Source organism: Centroberyx gerrardi, chromosome 2 (genome assembly GCF_048128805.1).
Source record: "Centroberyx gerrardi isolate f3 chromosome 2, fCenGer3.hap1.cur.20231027, whole genome shotgun sequence".
In the NCBI taxonomy this organism is placed as follows: domain Eukaryota; kingdom Metazoa; phylum Chordata; class Actinopteri; order Beryciformes; family Berycidae; genus Centroberyx; species Centroberyx gerrardi.
Genome location: NC_135998.1, coordinates 13,895,481 through 13,917,637, shown reverse-complemented (window position 1 = coordinate 13,917,637; position 22,157 = coordinate 13,895,481). Strand labels below are relative to the sequence as shown.

Below are 22,157 nucleotides of genomic sequence, written 5' to 3'. Positions count from 1 at the left end.
CAAGGCAGCTGTCTCAGGCCTCGAGACCAGAGGAACGCAAAAGGGCCTATGAAGAATAATGAATTATGATTGCACTTTATTTCCATTATTCATAATTAATGTGCACCCAGTTCGGTGAGTTTCCTCTTGGCACCTTGTAATGTTTACACTGGCTCCATATTGGTGTGAAGACTTGACTCCTGACACACTGACTGGCTCTATGGATACTAACACTGTCTCAGCAGTTATGTAAACAAATGAGGCTGCTGTGACACTCACACATTGTTTGGAAATTCACTACAGCCACAGCCTGCACTGTACAAGACTTCAACTTCGCTCATGGCTCTGTGGTTTCCTGGTCAGAAAGACATTTACTGTGTGTGGAACCTCTCTCTTTCTTTCTCATAGTGTTTTATTCAATTGGAAATTAAATGATGTGGATTTATAATGACATCTAATGAGGAAAACAAGGAGGCCAACTAAACACAAGGGGGTGACAAAGCAGAGAGTCGGTATAGGTCAACATGGCTGGACCAATGGGAAACATCAGGGAGTGGAAAGTGAACAACCAGAGTTGAACTGCCCTTTAGAAATGCTGTTAACACCCAGCTACGCCCTTACAGCTGCTCAGTGGCCTGTGTGTGTGTGTGTGTGTGTGTGTGTGTGTGTGTGTGTGTGATATGCACAGCCCTCCCTCCCCTCCCTTTTAGTAACTTAGACTACATTGTTATTCAATTCATCAGGTCAAATGATGGTTAAAAAAGGAGGAGAAGAGAGTTTTGTGGCTGATGGATAAACCTGGTGAAACACTTTGATGAAACCAGCCTTGACAGGTCGGGCAGGAAGGCCGAGCCTGACCAAAACAGAACAGGACCAGTGGGTGTTCATCACAGCTGACAAAGGAAATGGTGGGGGGGGGGGGGGGGGGGTGTGTGTGTGTGTGTGTGTGTGTGTTGAGAGCTCTTTCCCTTCATTTTTCTCCTCAAAATCAGTTAGCATGTGTTTAACCCTCATCCTACCAACATATTTAACATACAAGGACTACCAACTGGGGTCCCTGGGGACCCCAAAATGAAACTACTGTAAGAAACAACCATCATAGCAAAATATTAACTTATTTCTTCTCAAAACATTATTAGTTATGTAATTAATGTCATCTGAAAAAAAAACAGATTATTATTATTTTAGGAAAGTTACAGTTAATTAAATGATGTATTGTATTTCTGACTTTGAACATCATCTTACCTTAGGAAGAGCAGTATTTAGGGTCGTCGACAGAGCACATGAGGAAATCTGTGTCTGCTGCATCTGTGTCTGTCTCCTTCAAAATGATTGACAGAGTGCCCCTACCCCCCTGATAGTGTGTAATACTTTAAATTAGGACCCATGGCAAACATGAACTCAATAAATAGTTCCATCTATTAAAACTGCATAGGCGGAATTGGGTGCTTTTGACTGGGATCCCCCAGGACCCCAATACATTGGTATTTTTAAAAAGCACTAATTAAAACAGAAACAGAAAACAATGATATGAAGTCATTAGGAACAAATTGATTGACAAAGTCATGAAAAATTGGAATGATAGACTAAAGCACCTGTGAGATATGACAAAAAGTATACCTCTGGGGTCTGCGGGTACCCCAGTCGGTAGGATGAGGGTTAAAAAGATGGGTGCTACTACCAAGTTGCTCCCTGAACAGGTCCAGTTCTAAATATGTGTGCTTGTCTATCAGATTAACCTGAGTCTGAACTGTCGAGGCAACAGCCTGTGATCCCATGAAACTAATTGTAATCTCAGGGTTATTAGAGGGTGACTGTCTCACCCTGACCAACTATTTCATACTCAGGGGAAAATATTTACATTTTGATCGGATTACAGAGATTAGATTTTGCACACGGAAAAGTATCGTGGAACTCAATTTGGATCTGGCATCACGTGATGAGGCTACTTCCTCTTTCAGTAACACCTTTCCTATTTGATTACAGTTACGGATTGACATAGCATCGGTAGACAGCATCACTGCATTGCCTATTGCTTTATGGAGTCATGGCTTATATTACCGCTGGATGACATATAGCTATGGATATAATGACATGTTGTGTGTATGTGTGTGTAATAACCAATGAAAGACCTAATGGAGCTTGTAATAACCATGCCTTGATAACGTGCCCCCCCCCCCCTTTTCTCTTTATGTGTTAGGCTACTTTAATGTTTGAAAGCCAGTGGCAGTCGCACCTGCGAAAGACGACTATTGTAATCCAATAAAAAATAGGATAGACTATACAAATATCAAGTCCCTCTACGAATATTACAGTGATATCATAGCAGATGAAAATACCATTAAATAGCCTACGATAATAAGGTCACTGTAATTCACTCTTGATTCCCACATGTTCCTAGGAATATTGTAAGGAATATTATAAGAAAATTATTGTTTTTTCTAGGGCGAGCATGGTGTTTTTGCTGGGCCGAGGACGAAAGAATAGGCGAAACAGTTTAAAACACACATTTTGATTGAAACGGGTGCAGTTGGGTGGTTACATCCAGGATGCATGCCGAAATGAGAATTGCATTTGGGGAAAGTGTTACATCGTGTCCTGTGAAGTAACGCTACGCCTGTGAACAAGGAAGCCCTAAACTGACAAATTCCGGCATACAACTTGACTTCCGTTAAACAGAATGATCACGGCGTGAACCTGGGTTTAGTCTAGGGTCAAATTTTCTGCATAAGACATGTTGAAATCTTAAAAACTACTTATTGTATTCGAGCATCATTGTCATTAGGTAATGCCACCCCTCCTTCAGCACAAGCGAGGGGCACTGACAGACGCATGCGCAGTGTCAGTGTCAGTGGGTTGGTTGGGGTTGTGTTTACAGCTCGACTGGATGCTGTTGCTGCTGATGTTACTAGACAGTGCAATGTTGTGCCAACCGCCTTTGGAATAAATACAAGTGTGGGAAAAAGGTAAGCTGTCTTACACTTACATCTGCCTTTATCCTCAAAGATAAACGCGACTGTCCGTGCCGTTGTGGACAAAATTAGCTTCTTTTTATTGGCTGGAACTGTCACGTTAGCATGGCTAGCAAACGTTAGCCAGCTCTGTCTCAGAGTAACGTTAAGCTATATAGCCACAGTAACATTAATGGCCTGTTTCAGGGCTTTCTCCAGCGAGGGCCAAGCAAGCGGTTTTACCCAACACATTACTGCGACCACTTATGCTTAGCAGTTTGCATTCATTGCTTTTATAGGGACGCTATAGTTGCATTAACACACCATATAGCTAAACATTTCTTCTCGGACTTTGCATCGATGACTGGCTAGCTACCGTAGCTAGTTTGGTTGGCAAGGACCAACTAACTAGGTTAAGGCACTACTAGAGCAACATTAGGCTAGCCTAGGGAGCAAAATTGACTTAACATTGGATAAGTTATGTATCTGAGAGTTATGCGGTTGAAATGAATCGAGGCCCCATGAGGTTTCCCTTACACATTAATGCATTAACATGCGCCTTGTATCCAGATTAGGGGGTGCTCTGAAAAGTCGACTAATCGACAGATCGACCTGAAAGCCACTAATACTCCACAGAACTGTTGTATTTGTAAATCAATGAATAAGCCCGCTAAAGTACCTTTGACTATGGTAAATGTATCTGGACATCCTTTAACAATGCATTGTTCTCTAGATTGGTAGCCCTATTGTAAACTTTTAGGTCAACTGTTCATATTTCAGTATAAAATTGAATGACAGCTGGATGGGCCTTGCCTATTTCTTGTTTTTACTATCAGGTTTCAACATTAGTGTGTATAGACTAGTAGTGTATGGTCTATAGTTACTGGACAGAGAATTTGTGACAGGTTTGCCTATTCTGCAATAATCTACAGCACACTGTGCCTATCATCATGCCTTTATGTCAAAAGGTCAAACATTCTGCAGTGTAATTACAATAGTAGTTTAACACACACAAATACAACACAAAATCAACGTCTTAGCACATTTTGACATTTAATAAAGAAATACATGAAATTAGAACAGATGGAGCCATTGAATCATTTGATTTGCACATTTATAGCTCAACATAATTGATTAAAACCATCAATGCACATTTATGATAGTAAATCTTCGTGTGAAATGCTTTAGCAGTTAATCAGTTGTCTGTTGCGGTGTCCTGTTTACAGGAAATAAAATCATAGTCAACCACAGCCTGGACATCTTTTCAAGAAGTGCTGGGCCACTCATTTCTCAATACTCATTTCAAAAGTAATATTATTTTACTTATGATTAGTATTATTACTATTAGCAGTACTTTGTTACACTACTTGTTATATTACTTTCCTGTTATGCTTCCAAAATTGATATTGCTTCCTCTCTTACCTTCAGAAATCAGGATAACTCAATTGCTGTACCTTTGTGCTTCTGTGTGGATGATGAGGAGAACCAAATATCGTCCAGTGTTCTTGTCACACTTTTGCTTGACAAAGTAGTGTGAATATTTCCACCCAGAAATAAAAACTTTTCTACCATTACTCATCGAAGTTAGCTTAGTTTGCGCGCACGTCAACTGAGAGGACATCAACTAGCAGTTAAAACAAATTGGGCAGTGGAGGTGGGATAGAAGTTTTGGATAATTTGCTCTGATATTTAGAGGGGATCATAACTTAAGTAACAACTTATTTTTAGCTGTGACCAGCAGGTAGTATAGGTCACTCTGTCAGTCGGTCGGTCCCAAAAGTTAAAAACTTTACTGGACACTTTGGAGGACAGCAATAAAGACTCTATGAGTCTGAGTGCTGCATCATTCCAGGTTCTAATCCAGAGTGAGTAAATTTAGCGGCAAAATTGCGTGCTTGTTTTGATGGGCGAGTGTGTGGTGGGTGGTAAAGTGCTCTATTCTTTTTAGTACGGGCAAAATGTATTCTGTGTTGTGAATAAAAAGAGTGGAACTGCATTACTCAAACTCTCCTTTGTGGATCGTCTTTGTGTGCTGCAGAGGTAAAATCCTGGCATGCATTTAATAGAGAATAAAAGTTAGGCTATTATGTCCCCCCCTGGTCTTTGCATTCAGAGCTCAGTGAGCCAAGGCTTTACCTCTCCAGAGGGAATTTAATATAAAATTCCAAAGTAATTTGTATCACACAGTGGTTGCATTTCCATCTAAAGTGTCTTCCTCAGTTGATTATAATTAATTCTGTGCTTGTAAAGATGAAATATTGCAATATTCCTTATTGTATATTGTAACTTGCAGCATTATCTATCAAAAATGAGTCTTCTGCAGTTAATTATTCATTAGTAATTGTTTGTATTTGTGCACTAATCAGCTGCTTTCAAAAAACTAATTCTGAGTGGCAATGACATTTCTACTCCCATTGTACAGCAAATGTACTCAGCTGTGACCCCGAAACTGAGATACGTATGGAACCATGAGTTTTGCCCACTGTTCCACCTCTGTACTTTATATATTGGCTCATGCTGTCAAGTTTATTGAGCACAATTAAGTTGAAAAACTGAAAAGCTCTGAGGGCATTGGACTGAGTAATGAAGACAGAAGAAAAAGACAGAAGTTAAATAGTTATAGAGACAATAAAACTGTAAGGGTCTAGGGATGCAGCGATTAACCACTGTCACTCTTAACTGTGCTTAATGCCACGATTTTCTAACCAGAAGCATTTTAGAAGCTACACTATCTCTGTCTATGGTTCTCTGCTCTTGAATGCAGCCTCACGTTTGGACGACATTGAGCCTGTCAAAACTTCTCATGAGAGTTAATCATGTTGTTTGGGTATTTGCACGGCAGAACTAACCACAAAGTTGGTGGTTTGTTTTGAATTGCATAGTGCTGATCTTGATGGTGCTGGAATTGTGACAGTTTGCTGAAAAACAGTAGGCTAATGGTTTTTGGTCACTATTAGCCTACTCCCGCGGCGACGCACACTCTAATGATCACAAATAACGCTGATCTGCACGGGATTGAAATCACTGAATCTGCCCGATTTAAAAACTGCATTACCTGACCACCTCTAATAATATTAATGCTGTCCCGACAGGGCTATAGTAACCAGGAAAATAACCTACTGTTTTTCAGTGAACTCCCATGTCTGTCAATTCTAGTATCGTCTGGGTTGATGGTACGAGATGCATGGGGTCGGACCTCGTTATTATGTTGCTATTACGATACTTATGTTTTAGGTAGTCAGTTCTTTTCCAGCACTGTGCAGGGTCAGTTTATTTATTCATGTTGTTAATGTTCGTATTCTTTGAGCCCACTGCGATGCGTGCTGCTCGTCTCATTGAACATGCGTGACTCAATGGCCAAGGTGCACCCAAAATATTTCTTACCCTAAAACGTCAAGATAACTTAATAAAGTTTGTACATTAATTGTACATTAAAATCAGTGACGTGCAAATGTACTAAATCATATTACTAATTTCCAATACGACTACTCAAAAATGAGTGAGGTAGCACATCCAAAATTGGAAAAAAGATTATTGAATGAATGACATTTTGCTCATTTTTTTTTCTTGTTGGCATATACTTCTTTAAAGGCTGCAAATGGAGTATTCTGCTGTTACCAGTTGGGCTGTACTTCTCAGTAACTTGCAACCTAGCCTTAGAAAAGCAAAAATGAAAGAAATCATGATGGCATCATTATTGCTTTACTGCTGTTTCTGATAGAGCAACAGTTTTATCAGAACATACTGCTCCAACAGTTATTAAACAGGAGAAGGCGAGTGCGGGATGAGCTTTACCGCAGACAGACAAGGCAGAGAGAGGGGATGACATACGTCCAAGGGCACAGGCCGGATTCAAACCCACAACGCTGTGATTAGGACTCAGCCTCAATGGTACGTGCTCTGCCGGTTGAGCCACTGGGGCACCCGCAGCTCAAAATGTTTCTCACAAAAAAGTGGTGTCAGCAACAGACCGGGGCTGTGTTCGGAATGGGATTCTACCGTACTAAACATATTACTATAGGTACATGTTGCATATAGTGTGTATAGTATGAGTAGTATCCCATTCTGAATGGGCGGCCCGGTTTTGTTGGGCACCCGCCACGATTCATATTTTCCCGGAAACTAGTAAATGTCACTGACGTCACTTACCTCTAATGGGCGAGGTGCGCAGAAAGAGTATAGATATTCCAACCAAAGAAAGAGATCGGACTGAGCGTTTACATGACAAGATTTTATCCACTTAACAGATTATAAAAGGTTTATATCACCTCTCTCAAATGGAATTAAATTTCATTTGGAGTAGGCTGGTTTATTCTCATTGAGGTTAGCTATTATTCTGATGTACAGTTAGTGAGCCAAATGTGCCTGTGCTATTGCCATTGCATTTCTATCTCTTGCATCCCTGTTCCTTTTTCATTTCCTGAAACTCGGGTATTACAGTAAAGGCTCACGGCAGGTGGTGCTGCGGGTGATATGTACACACACACATGCACACACACACAGACACACACACACACATATACAAACACACACACAACCCAGATTTGTCTGTATGCAAATATTTATTATATTAACAACAAACGGTACACGTACTGGAGGAGGGGAAAGGTCAGTGCTGCTTAACATATCTTTGGTCTGTGCAGAATAAAGAAGATAAAGACAAAACTTAGGGGACAAAATAGGCTATCTGCACACATTTATAGACAACAAATGCAAGAGGCGCACCGATACCATTTTTTTTTCAGAACATAGGCCTAGTTCACCTCTCACCATCCACGTTCCATAATGAGCGCTGATGATTTTACGTGAACCAGCTTTAAAAGGTGGCTAAATGAATATGTTATGCATGATTTTAGTTCTGGGTCTAGGTCAGAGGAGGCAAAGTAGAGCTAGAAAGCACATGGATCTTCTCCACTTTTTCAAAAGAAGAAAGGTAGGATATGTGCTAGGTTTGGTTAAACAAGTGATTGATTATCCAATTATGGGAAGACAGCAAAAATCAGCCATGTGTATGCTGGTGAGCTGACAACCACTAGTGGCCAGATGGACACTGGAGTGCTAGCTTGGTTGACATTTGACTTGGCTGTTAGCGTCATGGTTAGTTGCCTACAAGCTACTGCTAAACTCTTCATTGTTTACTAACACAAAATGGCTTTTCAAAGACATTATGCTTTGCTAGAGTCATTATTATGTTGAAACATTCTAGACAAAATGTCACTTGTCAGGTTCATCCTCACATTCATAGTTTGTTTGGGCTGCTAAACATTAAATGCATTAAAAATGATTTTCCTCCACATGAAACAAATATATTATTCTCAGCTTAAGACCTCAAAATGTAAGAAAATGTGTTTAAAAGTAAGATTTAGAATTTGTGCTTCTATATATTTTCCTAATGCATAGAAGACTCCCACAGCCATTCAGAAAGGATGAGGCTTTTCACCCACGCCATGGCATGAGGATCTTTGTTATTACAGCTATGATGTAGCATGGAAAAATATAAGCTTTCTAAAAGAAGATGAGAGGTGAAATCATTTGCTTCCTAAAATATGTCAAAGTCATTAGTCAAGATTTCATATCTACCAATAAAAGTAGATTATTATTAGGTTGTAATAATGTTATGAGTTAGTGAAATGTATAGAGGCACAACCTTTGATTAAATATAACACTTTGGTTTTTGGATTGGATTTAATCTGGGTTTTTTTTAACAGTGCAGAGACAGATGAGGAGTTATGAGGACATACCGTATATCATATATAGCCTTTAAAGTTTGATAACTGTGTCGCTTATTTTTTGCACAACCTGAACTGAACAAGAGAGAGAAGAGGACAGAGACAAAGAGAGATGAGGGGAGGAGAGAACAATTCAGAAGGAGAGGAGGGAGACAGCAACAGATATGACAGACAGCACACTACAATCACTGTAGGCCTGTAGTACAGACCGCTGTTCAAAGTCTTTACTATACTGCCTCATTTAGACCTACGTATGTTCATGTCAGAGTGCACCAGATTGATGCATTTTGCTGTTGAAATTTTAATAATTCTCTCCCAGGGAGTTTCCCCTTGGATCCCCCCTACTATAGTCCTGTAACTGCCTCCGGGCAGAGCCTTGAATATTCTGAAATCCTAACAACGCCCTGATACGCACCTGTCCTTGGGAGAGCTGGTTGATTCTCAAGGGGAGGGGCTTCAGCTATAGGGGGAGGAGCTTAGGAGGACAGTAGTTGGGGTCCAAAGCCTGGAAATGTGTTCCATGACTAAGAGAGGAGTTGGGTAAATATCATGATGGCACTGCTGTGTTAGCAGAAGTGGGCAGTAATACACCATTCTCAGCTCTTGATATAATTGTGTTAATTACTTAAAATGAATGTTTGCTGATTCATTTTGGTTTCTGAGCTGCTGAGCTGGCTGTTTGAAGCTAGAGGGTCAGCTGCCCCATTAGGCTATTGTTGTTGTGACCAGAAGCAAGGTTAGAAATTTTTCGATGTATTGATGTGAACTAAGGGTAAACCTAACTGTAGCTACTGTAGATGAGAATGCATGTGACTTTTAGACACACATTGCTCATAATTTAGGTCAGGAAAATCAATGATTGCTTTAATGTTACTTTATGAGTTACTCTGGCACAGATATCTAAAAAAGAAATTACAGGAAAAGGAATTGCACATTTTGAGTCCTCAGTCTGTCTTTAATATGAATTAATTTTCCTCAAATTCTCTGAGGCCTCATCCTTCAGACCTTTAAGCGCCCCTGGGAGGGAGTGAACTCTAACTTAGATCCAGCCTTATGAATCACTCATTTTCTTTTTCACTCATATTTGCTTATCAACCACTTAACCATTTGAACTTCATGATTCATGGGAATGACGAGACATAGCAGTCTTTGGTGCTGCTTTTCTGATTTCATCATTGGGTGGACCAGTGATATTTTAGCCATTTACTTAGATGGTAGGAAATCATGCAAATCATGGTAGCAAAGACTTGCTTCATGGATGTGGGTGCATGTAAACACACGCCATCATGTGAAGCCCACAAATTGGTGATCTGTTTTCAATGTGTCCCTGCTACTTCCTTTGCTGAAACCACAGCCAGTCTCATGAATTGCAAAAATCAAATGGTCACATGGTCAAGGAGTGAAAACAAAAATGAGTTGATGAATTCAGGCTACTAAGACCCCACTTTTGTAGGTTAATCTTCTTTTCATTCTAAAAGAAGATAACCATCTACCATTTCATAAAAATTATTCCTGCTGTTACAAAATGATTGTAACAGTATAAAGCACAATGTGAAATGATTAAATAGTCCTCTGAAGTGTTGTTGTCATTTTTTTGCTTGTGGATTAAATCCGGATCCATTGTTTTTTGCCTATGGCGAAAATGAATGGGATTTTTGGATCACTCTGTTCTTAAAATGGGTGAAATAATGTAAATAGAAATAACATAATGAAGTTATTACATATTTTAACGTGTTACTGAATTAAAAAAAATCGTTTTGTAACAACCCTGGGGCAGATGTTGCGTTATCCTCCTTATGGTCTATGTTATCCTTGCTTCACAAAGCCAAGAAATGCTGGAATGCAAGAATGCAAAGTATGGCAAGTGATTTTTTTATTTTTTGCATTGCAGCTTCAAAACCCATCAGAGTCCACCTCAACAAATAAAGAAATAATGGAGGAAGCTCTGAAATCAAAAATAGTCAATATTAACGTTGGACATGGTCGAAGTCAAATCATTTTACACCCCTGTTAATTTTCACGTTACACTGAAAGGGGGCGGGATCCGGAATCCCTTATTTGGGCCAAAAAATGATGTCACGCTTGAGAGGACAATGATACCTTTGATTATTACAAAATGTCAATGTTTATGTGAATGTATTCGCCTGTGGTTTTGAGAGTGAAACTGATTGATGAAGTTTCTGTTGCATTTTCAGTTTTAAAATGGACATGAAATGTTTTCAAAAAGAGGATCTTGATCTGCATCAGGCTGTCTTCGGTTAGTTCCAGTTTAGTGGTCTGGATGCAAGACACTGGGCTTGTTTTGTTATGAGGACATGCATACTTAACATTGTTTGTATGTAGGCCTATATAGGAATAAGCCTGCTCTTTCCTTTCACCATAGTATCAATGACACTAGCTGCTTTCAATACCAATTTCTAAAGGCTTAGCCCAACACCCTTAATAACTGCACATACACATACACATACACATGCACATGCACATACACACAGGTTTCAAAGGTTCCATAATAAGCCATATTCCCATTCTTTCTACATAAAAGAGTAGAGATTCAACATTGTCTATTATATAAATGTCTGTGTATTGCCACTCAGTGTGCAGCTCACTTCTCGCAGTGGAGGGATTGCTTGCACCCATTGCTGCATTTCACAAGTTGCAGCCAAGCCTACAGTATGTGATCAAGTTGTTTTTTTTCTCAGTCATGTGAGATTGTTTTGTTGTTGAGTGTGAGAAATGCAGAGGTTTCCTTTCTGGACAGCCAACTGGGAGCCTGAGCTCTGCCATTGCCCTGAATTGAGATGGTTCTTAGGCACCCACACGGTACAAATACAATGTAAATCAGGGACTGCCTGTGTGTGCGTGTGTGTGTGTGTGTGTGTGTGTGTGTGTGTGTGTACATTTCCTCCATTTGTACAATGCGTGACTTGCCTATCCAGAGCTCCTCCTACCCTCTTTTTTCTGTCTCTCCCCCTTTTCTTTTGTGCAATACCTTGTGACTCACCTCTTGTTGGTTCAACTTTTTCTCTGTCATTCTCTCTCCTTTTTCTCTCTCTTCCTCCCCGCTATCTCTGCCTGGCTGAAATCACTGCTGTGAGGCTAGTCGAAAGGGACTGTGTTGCAAGCCTGAATGCTCTCTGGCTGTGTCTGGCTGTGTCTTCCTCTCCCTTGTGAGGTGCATGCAGGGCCCAGCTGGCAGCCCAGAACAGCCAGTTCAGCTGGAGAGTGGAAACCAGGAAAAAAACAAAAAACAAAAAAAGACAGGCGAAGGCTTCTGGTGTGTACAATTTTACACATGGACTTACATAAGATAAGGTTGTTACAGTTTCAGATGCTTGTGCTTCTGTTTTGTTTTTGTTTTGTTCAGATCAAGCTAAAAACAATCAAGGGTGATGTCTATTTTGAAACCTGTTGTTTCAAGTATTGGAGTAGGCTTTGGTTTAATTCAGGAGAATTCAAGAGAATTCATTTGGTTTAAGTCTGAGAAATAGGCTCTTGGTGTTTCTTGTTATTGCCTCTCTCAACATGTTATGCGATAATCAATAAGGGAAGACAATAGAACTACAGTGTCGCTTTGAGGAAATAAATCATTTACAAGAGCAGTGCTGGAACCAGAATTCATTTTCAGAACTGTTTTTGTTAGAAGTAAAGGGATCAGGACAAAATACTTGCCCATGTATCATTATCACCTTTACCAGAGATGTCGTCTTGTCCCTTCTCTTCCTGACCAGACACTGTAGACTACTGTAGAGGGGCCTTGTTGTCATGGCAACGCGCACAACAGCGTTCCATCAGAGGAAACTGCTTCCTGCTGCATTAGCTCACTTTGTTCTCTTCTCTTCTCTTCTCTTCTCTTCTCTTCTCTTCTCTTCTCTTCTCTTCTCTTCTCTTCTCTTCTCTTCTCCTCTCCTCTCCTCTCCTCTCCTCTCGCCTTCCCCCACTTCCTCGCTTCCGCCTCTGTTAGTCCAGATAGATTACTGAGAAAGAGAAATCACACACAAAGGGATTTACATGAAAAGTTAAAAATACTTCAGTAGATACTTGAAAGGGAACAGAAGATTGGAGATTTAAAACAATGGGAGTGATAGACACAAGAGACAGAGAGAGAGATGAAGAAATGGAGAGGGAGGGTGTGGCTGCGGGAAAAAAAGATTGAGAGGGAATGAAGAAACAGTGTGTATTTCAGTTCTTGCTGCTCTGTTTACTGCTCTGGTCTCATGTAGCACAATGATGATATATGAAAATATAACAATTTTGTTAAAATTCAGCAGAATTGGCTCATGATCCCTGATATTTCCTCCAGGTTAGTGCATTTTGGACCCTTTTTAGCATTTAGACGATCTGCCTATGCTAATTTTGTAACGATCAATAACTTGATGGGCATTGTGTGTCTTGTTGGAAGTGTACCACAGCACTGAAAAGGTTGATAACCAACGGTGTAGCTTGGCAGGGGCAGGGAGGAGGGCTGTTGCTGAGGCTAGGGAGGAAGGCAGGGTGACAAGGCAACCATTATGAGTCTGTTGGAGCCGCTAGCTAGTCAAAGAAATAGAGCAAGATGTTTGTGTGTGTGTGTGTGTGTGTGTGTGTGTGGGTGTGTGTGTGTGTGTGTGTGTGTGTGTGTATGCCAGCATGATACAGCTGCTTGTGTGTGTGTGTAGGCTATGTGTGAGCCAGCATGAAACAGTAGTTGCTTTTGTGTGTGTGTGTGTGTGTGTGTGTGAGAGAGAGAGAAAGAAACAGAGGATAGGAGAGAGAGGGAGAGAGGAAAGGAGAGAGAGGGAGAGAGAGAGGAGAGGATAGAGAGGGAGAGAGAGAGGGAGAGAGAGAGTCTGAGCTCCATTGCAAAGAGTTGTTAGGTTTTTCAGCCTTTGCTACTTGAAACTGGTAGAAACTAGTGAAGCCAATATGCCATCTTTCTCAGATATCTCCATAACAAGTCTTTAAGTCTCAGCATTGATATTGCTCAGTAATAAAACCTTAGAATTGGCCCAGGGGGGTCTTTTAGTCACTAAACACCGATCTAAAGATGGCTTACGGTGGCCAGGAAAACTGATCGCTCCCCAATTTCATTTCTGACCAAACATAGCATTTCACTGAGCTTTACAGGATTTTCCTTGACTTTTATAGGGGGTTAGGTGTTATTGTCATAATCATAAGGGTGTTTGCACATGAACAGACTCAGTAGCACAAAATGAGGCTGTTGGAACCTATTCAGTACTCCTAAGCAAGTAAAAGACACTATTAGAACTTATTCGGAGGCTTTATGCAAGGAAAGCATTAAAAAATGCCTAAGACGGTACATTTCACAACTTATTTTGGTAATCAGGAAAAAACACAGAGAAAACCTTGCTGTAGGTTTTTATGCAGGAAGTGTTTCTTTATGGGGTTAATAATGGATACTTCTGGTTATTTTTCAACCTGGACCTTATTTTCCTAGTTTTTGCCATCATTGTGAGTGATTGTGTTCAAAATTTCATCACTAACTTTACAGTAGACCTTTACGTACTTCCAGTTTGCAGGGAGCGCTGCTGTCCAGTACACACTCAGAGGGCCAATGCAATCTCCAACAGTTGAACCCAAAGTGATTAGAACGTAAAACTGTATACGTCGTTAAGGTTGTAACCGTTTTTTGCAGGAAAGGGAAGATGATAATTATGAGCACAACATCCTGAAAGCCTTGTAAGAAATGATAGTAATGACTGACATGTAGTGAATGAATAATAACATTTTATAGCACTTTTAAAGTGCTATATATAAAAATTGAAGTGCTGTGCAAACAATAAATAACAAATAAAAGCCAATAAGGTAACATGTAAAAAGCAGTAAACATGCCAGATGTGAATTAAAACAAGATTTTATAACAATAAAATGGGCAAAAAAAATAATATAAAAGCCTGCCTTGTACAAATGTGTTTTTGCATTTGCATATGCAGCAAAGGGCAAGACCAAGCCTTAAAATGAATGAGTAAAATGTTAAAAATCAGTAAAGGCTTGTAGAATTCTATGAGCATTGTTAAAACATGAAATCCCTCTGATCTTTGCAATATTCCAAGTTGATAGAAATATAGACAAACTTTTTAGCATGTTGCCCAAGGTTTTACATGCATTTCAGACAACCCCTCTTACAGTAATAATACGTGACATTTTCATATAAATAACTTTTGCTAGGTTTTGCTACAGCCAATTGATATAACACAATATTGATTCAGGTTTTTCCCAGGAAAAATACTCTGGTGCACAGGGAGTAATGCGGTTTACATTTATGGAAGCAGCTTGTTTGGAATAATTACAAGAGCTGGGTAGTTAGCATGACTAGCGACTGCCACCATGGCTGAACTGACAAAAAAAAGGCCGGTACCTACAGAAACTCAAACTTTAGCATGCTAAAAAAGGAAAGTGACCGTCTCCGAGCCAAAAGTAGAGTAAACATTGGCATTGTCTTTCCAAGAAAAGCCCGCAAATTTACCTGAATGTCAAACCCTGCTGTGGGACCCCACCTGTATGGTCTGATGAGGATGAGGATGAGGAAGAGGATGAGTTGTCTGTGGTGACTGAAACATTCTGTTGGAAAGATAGGAGTGAACCAGTGAAGAGCTATAGAGCCCAACCCAGATTCTCAAGCAATCTAATAAAATGATATTGCAGTGTTTCCCTTAAATAGGGCCATCTGTGGCGCACCGCCAGAGTATTGTCACGGCCGCAACAGTATCATAAATAATGAAAATTCAATTATGAAATCTTAAATCAATCCATAAGGCTGCGCCAAGAAGCGCGAATGATATTATGTCCCCTTTAAGATTAACTATGTCTAATACAGTAGTTTCGCAAGACTGTTACGCGGCAAAGAGGAAGAAGAAGAAGACGGGTCAGGCGGTCAGAAGGGTCGGAGCAGATACATTTACTTAAGTGCAGCTGCTCCACGGGCCGCACATGCAGCACGCTGCCGGATCTGAAACGGAGCCAGATCGGAGCCCCAACATGGTTTCTATTTTTGTCAGACTATGCAGCGGTCTGTTGTGTATTTGAGCCATATAAACGTATATAAATGCCACGATTTTGCTTATTATATTCAATTATCATCATGTCAGTAAACAAAATAGAGGATACATGAACCAATGTCACTTAAATAAAAGTTAGAGATGAGGTTATCTATGGATAGCCACTGAGAAGCCTTCTATTTGGCAACAGTAGACCTACACTCTCAAAATAAGTGACATAAGTACTCTTATATGGTGTATTAATGTTCCTCACGGTACAACTTGATTTGTTTATGGAAAAATAAGCAAAATTGGATAACTGTGTTCACTTAAACATAGGTAAAACCAGCAGACCGAGGGCAGAACAAGAACGGACCTGCTGCAGCAGCTTTAAGTGCCGTGCTGCAACTGGGCCGCAACAAGTTCGGAAACGCAGTTGTTACGCAGGCTGTGTAATTAAGGCGTTCAGGCCCACAGATGACCTTCAGACCTAGGGGAAACACTGGGTACTGTCAACAGTATCGACGGCCACTCTGAAATCTAAAATAATTAAAATGGAATATTCCCCGGCATCTGCTGTTAAAACAAGGTCATTGGTCACTGAGGACAGCAGAGTGTTGGCTGTGAAGTGTCTAAAACCAGATTAGAATTTCTCAAAGATATTTTGAGTATTTTGGAGATGGGTCTGTAATTTGCAGGGGGTCAAGACTAGCAACTGATGTCAAGTTTATACTGTGTGGCATTTTGGGTAGTTGGCACTGTTTTCACATGAGGTCTGTGGCTGCATACCGGGCAGGAGGGTGGCATAATGAGTAGAGAGATTGGCCTTGACATGGGGGTTTAGGCCCCCACATCAACAAGCGTCTGCTGTGTTGAAGCAAAGTGAATTGACTATCAGTTTCTTCACTCATGTCTACACGGTGTCAGTTTATCGCACAATGACTCGTTCCACTTATTTTGGATCTAAACATCATCAACAGTTGTCCTTTCTCACAACAAACATTACATTGGCCGGTATGGCTCAGGTTGAAGAAGGAATCATATATACTGCAAGGCCAAACTCTTATGTTGCCTAATGGCAGAGAATATCAGAGATAGATAAAGACTTAATTTAGCAAAGCTATTCTGCAAGCAGGAGTTCTAAGCATTAAAAATATTGAGAGGCATAAAGGAAAACAATAATCTTATTAGTCTAATTAGAGTCAGGCTTTACATAGATTTGGGTTTTGGGTTTAGTTACTCTTTAAGTTAAAATGGGGTGCCTATGCAAAGCACAATTGAGTTTCCATATCTACACTTCACACAAGTTGCATTTTACAACATTTTGCGAATGTTATAAAAGTTTTTTGAATCAAGATTGCTGCAAAGATCAGTATCAGCATTGGCTGATTCTTCTAATATGAGACTGTCAATTTGCATCCCTAGTGAATTGCATGCAGGCTTCAGTTGTCAAAGTGTAACAATCATCTTCTGCTGCATCAGAGGCTACAGTACGTTACACAGTATGTGGCCACAGTAATCCATCATTCCCTGTGACCCTGCCTTTCAACTCTATTTCTGCAACACAAGTGAAAAACAACACCCAAGACTTTTGGATGAACAACAATCATTTATTTCCTCAGTTTGCTTTGAAACAAGCAGAAAGTGAAAGGAACAAGCCAAAGCTGTCAGTTTATGTTACATTTGAGTTTTTTTTTTTGTTGTGTTAGCCTAATAATAGCATTCACATCTGCACAGTACATTGTAAAGCCCTCCTGTCCCACATCGATAGCTACTTAAATTGAATTTCAGTTTGCGTCAGTATAGCAATGTTATCATATGCATGGTACATCATAAACTACTTTGAATTTTGCGCTCTAGACCTTGTTCCTTTTGCTTTTCCATTGTTGGACCTGCTTTGAAAGGGAAGAAGGGGGGTTGAATAGAGAGGAATGGAACAACAACAACGGAGAGCCGGAGAAAAAGGGAGGAGGGAAAAGATGAAGGGGATGTAAGAGAGGAGATGGGGTGAGAGGAAGTAAGGGGTGACGAAGAATGAAAGGTAGGTGGGGGAGAGATGAGTAGGGCCTGAAGGAGAAGAGAGGTAGTAAAAGGGAGTAAGGGAGAGGGATGAGAGTGAAAGGGAGGAGCGGAGAGGGGTGAGCAGGAGGGGAGACAGCCAGAAATAGCTTGTTATGGTCTCTTGTTGAACCTCTGCCAGAACCTTCTGTTGCGCCTGTCTTCCTGTGTTACACAGAAAGGCACCTCCCTTATCCAGTAGTTACTTCATGACCAAACTGTAAAGCTGAAATTTAACCTAATTTTCATCTAAAAATCTGGCTGTAAAACCTAACCCTTACCTTAACCCTGACATTTTAAATTTTTTGTTTTTTGACTTCTCTCACCTCACCTTAAGCATCTATCTGTTTGCTATCCCCACCTATCTTTCTCTAGCATTATCCATTCGCTGAATCCCTACCTCTCAATTCTGTCTCCTCCTAGCCAAGTGAAACGAAACCTTTTAGCAACACCAACAAGCGTACATACACAAATACACTCGGATCAAGAGAGAGTGCACCTTTTAACCACCCATCTACAAGACTGTGGCTGTCAGAAATTAGGCTTAATTGTGCATCAGCCATTAAGTAGTTGATCATACATGACATATGACATTACAGCCTCCAAATGTCCATAGTCAGTGCTGGATTGTTGCAAGTTAGGATATAGTTTCTGATTTGTCAAGTTGAGGATATTTGCTTAGATCTGTTTTGCATACTCTTCTTGAAGAATGATGTTATATTGAATTGCCCATCATGTGAACTTGTCTTGTGCCTAAGGTCAAAATAGGCTAATGTAATAGACTATTAGTTGATTTCTCCTTTGAATATTGTCATAAAATAGTTATTCAGGATGGATGGATTGGCGGAAGGAGGTAGAGAGAGACAGAGGGAGGGATGAGTTTCCCACAGGATCTTAGGTTTGTGGTTGTGGCGGCAGGCCAGGACAGCAGTCATGCATTGAAGAGTGCTTGCAATGCAATAAGCACTTTTAATACATTATTTTTCTGTTAAGGGGATATATTTGTGGTGTACGTGTCTGATATTGTGGTGGGAGACCACAAATGAATCGATGTATGGAGGAAATTCTGAGGTCGGATGGATGGATGGTTGGTTTCTTCCCCAATTCCTCACATTCATATGTTAATTTTTTGAAATGACACTTGCATCACCATGGCTTTACATTGCTTCAGGCTATTTTGCAAATAAACTCTCTTCTACATTGCTGACTCAACAGAATCAAAATTGCTTTAAAAGTCCCAGAGATCCTCTTTTCTTCTGATCTTTCCTGTGTCTTTGCTCTCTTTCATTTTAGGCTACTCTCTTGTCTAAGCAATCAATTTCATCTGACCTAAGGTTTTCCCTTAACTTTTGTTCCCCTTTCTTTTTTTCTCCTGACCCCTCTCTCTCTGGGTTGTCAGTAAACCTGCACACAGTTCCCTTCAGGTGCACAATCGACCTCTTAAACTGAATAATAAATGGATTCACCAATTTTTTTGACAATTTGCAAGACAAGGAGACACCTAAAATGGTGTATCCAAGTAGCCAAGTTTCCAATTGCCTCAACAAATGCTTTTCATGAATTTCATCACATCATGACTGTTTTCTCCTTTTTCCTTTCTTATTTTTTTTTCCTTCTCTAGGTGATTTTGCTCATCATCCCCCACCACTTCCTCCTCCTGTCTTCCATTCATGAGCAGCGTGGCTGAGTTTAGCAGCGGCAGCCATGGATGACAAGGGCTCGGTGGGGAAGATTAGCGTGTCTTCGGACTCTGTGTCCACTCTCAACAGTGAGGACTTTGTCCTTGTGTCCCGGCTGGGGGACGAGACGCCCTCCTCCACTAATAATGGTAGTGATGACGAAAAGACAGGATTGAAGGTAAGGATGGTTAGGCGTATGGACGGATGGAAGTACGAAGGACAGAAGGAAGATTTCACAAGTCAAGTCAGAGTGGACGTGCTGAATGAAAATCACTGGTCTGTTCCCCTTGCCTTGACATTTACAATGATAATGACCTCTTGGGCAAGATTTAATTAAGATTAACCCTATTCTGAGATTATAGATTCTACAATAGTATTGAGTATGCTCAATATCGACAATGGTCCTCATTTATCAATACGTTCGTAAATTTGTGTGTACATTTCCGCATAAAGTAATATGAACTAAAAACTTGCGCTACATTCATCAAACATTCAGAAGCATCTGTTCTCAGTCATATTCATGTATGTATGTTGATAAATCCCAATCACTTATAAATAGGAGGCGCGTTTATGGGACCTTAATTATTGTGAATAAGCATAAAGAAAATGCAATATAAGATAAAGGAGAGCACCTGCATTCATAATCTTCCGGACCCAAATGGCATCAAAGAAAGTGAAAAAAAATAACTTGACATAATTCAGCAGCAGGAGCTTTTTGCCTCACAAAAAGCTGACATATGGATGGAGGTCACAGAGCAGGTGAACGCCGTCATATATCCATGCAGAGTCCCGTGCAAGAGGTTTAAAGAAAGTGGCTTGAATTAAAACTGTTGTCTTCTAAGTGCATCACCGCCAACCCAAATGAACGGGAACAACTGCTGCTGCGCTTTCCCAAACTGATGAATGCATTGGGAATGTGTTGGTCTCTGGCATTGTCCCAGTTGGGGACAGTGACATCATGCCCTGCACTGAAACTATTCACCGGCTGACGGGCTCAGAGGAACAGTGTGGGTTGACTGATAATTAGGGGTGTAACGGTACACAAAAATCACGGTTCGGTATGTACCTCGGTTTTGAAGTCACGGTTCGGTTCATTTTCGGTACAGTAAGGGGAAAAAATGCAAAACATAAAATTGCTTGTCGTTTATTATGAACTTTTGTAAACATCAACAGTTTATAATTTTTTTAAATACAATTTTAAATGAAACATAATAAAAAATAAAATATATAAAAATAAAATAGAATAAAAAATATAATACTGCTGCAAACTACTACTAATAAGTTCTCCAATAAATAAAATATTCTCAAATAAATTAAACAAAATATAAAATAAGAAATATATAAAATATAATAAAAAATATAAATAACTAAAAATCTTTTCTTTTTTTAGGAAATGAACTTTTCCACATTGACTAAAGTGCAGCATTTGTTATTGCTTTGGCCCTATCTGAATTACCAGCGAAAGGCTGTTTAAATGACGAAGGGAGCAGCGTTTGCACTACGCTCGTTTTTTTCCTTGCAGCAGTGATATTCACATTCGCGTGGTGCCGTTTCAAATGAGTTATCAAGTTTTGACGTGTTGCCAGAAACATACCCGATCACTACTGAACAAAGGAGACCTTAACGATAAGGGAGGGTCTTCTAGCTCTGGCTTATCGTTTGCATTGGCCATGACGTTCGCTAGCCAAAGGCTAGGCTAGGCTAAGCTAAGCGTGCTGTCTGTGTAGTGCGCTCAAAGTGCGAGGCGGAGACTAAACAAACTTCCGGTCCGCCACTTAATATGTTCGTGTGGGAACTCGGATTTGAAGTATGTTCCGCATGCAAAACAAGCCTACTAAGATTGCATTCGGTACACATCTGCACCTTACCTAAAGTCCTGTACCGAAACGGTCCGGTACGAATACGTGTACCGTTACACCCCTACTGATAATATAATACCGTATTTCCTCTAATATTGGCCCGGGCCTTTATTTACCTCAACTGCAGAGGGTACCAGGCCTTTATTGGAAGCAGGCTTATATTAGAGACAGGCCTTTATTTCTAATTCCCTCTGTTTGATAAGTATATTTGCTCATATTTTAGTACGAAGCCTCCTTGTTTTCTGATCTGCTTCAGTTGGGGTATGTTAGGTAGCCGTTTTTTTGTTACTGCAATGCATTACGATAATTACGGTAATTGACGACGGCATGCTCCAGAGACTTCCGCCGGCCGAGCCATCTTGTGGCACTTCCAGCCATATATAGTATATGGCTGGACACGGTCTAGCCATATACTAGGTTTTGACCTAGTCTTGTTTCCTTTGTTTTTTCCCCCGGCCTGTATTTGAGGCCGGCCTTTATTTGTTTGTGTCGACCATGGCCCCGGCCATTATCGGAGACCCGGCTTTTAATTGACTACCGGCCACTATTAGAGGAAATACGGTACTTCCATGGGGTTGGTCAATACGAAAATGTCTCCGCTCCTGCTTCTCTCTTCTCTATGAGTCCAGATTGGCTTTGCAGCGTTTTAGCACTTTAAATCTCTAATTATAGAATAAAAGGACATCGATCACTCATTAATTCAAATAGCATCTACAAGAAATTAATGTTAGGTTTTTTTTTTTAAATATTGCTTTCTTTCTACCTTTATGCTGTGTAATAATTTGAGAAAAAGTAGGCATACATTCAAAGCAGGCAATTTACCCTCCAGTTTCATTAATAGAAGTGAAAGACTTGAGGTAAAAGACAAACTGGAGTTTACGTATGAACAATGTAGACGTATGAAAACTTTGATAAATCCTGATTTTCG

The 22,157-nt window shown here is 40.3% G+C and overlaps 1 protein-coding gene across 2 annotated transcripts in view; it reads left to right on the top strand.

The window, feature by feature from the left end:
- Nucleotides 1-2,840: 2,840 nt before the first annotated feature.
- rabgap1 (RAB GTPase activating protein 1) overlaps nucleotides 2,841-22,157 on the top strand; it is a 96,410-nt gene continuing 77,093 nt past the window's right edge. For both annotated transcript variants that reach the window (XM_071901304.2, XM_071901303.2), the window contains exons 1-2: nucleotides 2,841-2,945; nucleotides 19,313-19,548. In XM_071901304.2, coding sequence (XP_071757405.1) covers nucleotides 19,396-19,548 — 153 coding nt within the window. In that variant the 5' untranslated portion in view covers nucleotides 2,841-2,945; nucleotides 19,313-19,395. The remainder of the gene's footprint in view (nucleotides 2,946-19,312; nucleotides 19,549-22,157) is intronic.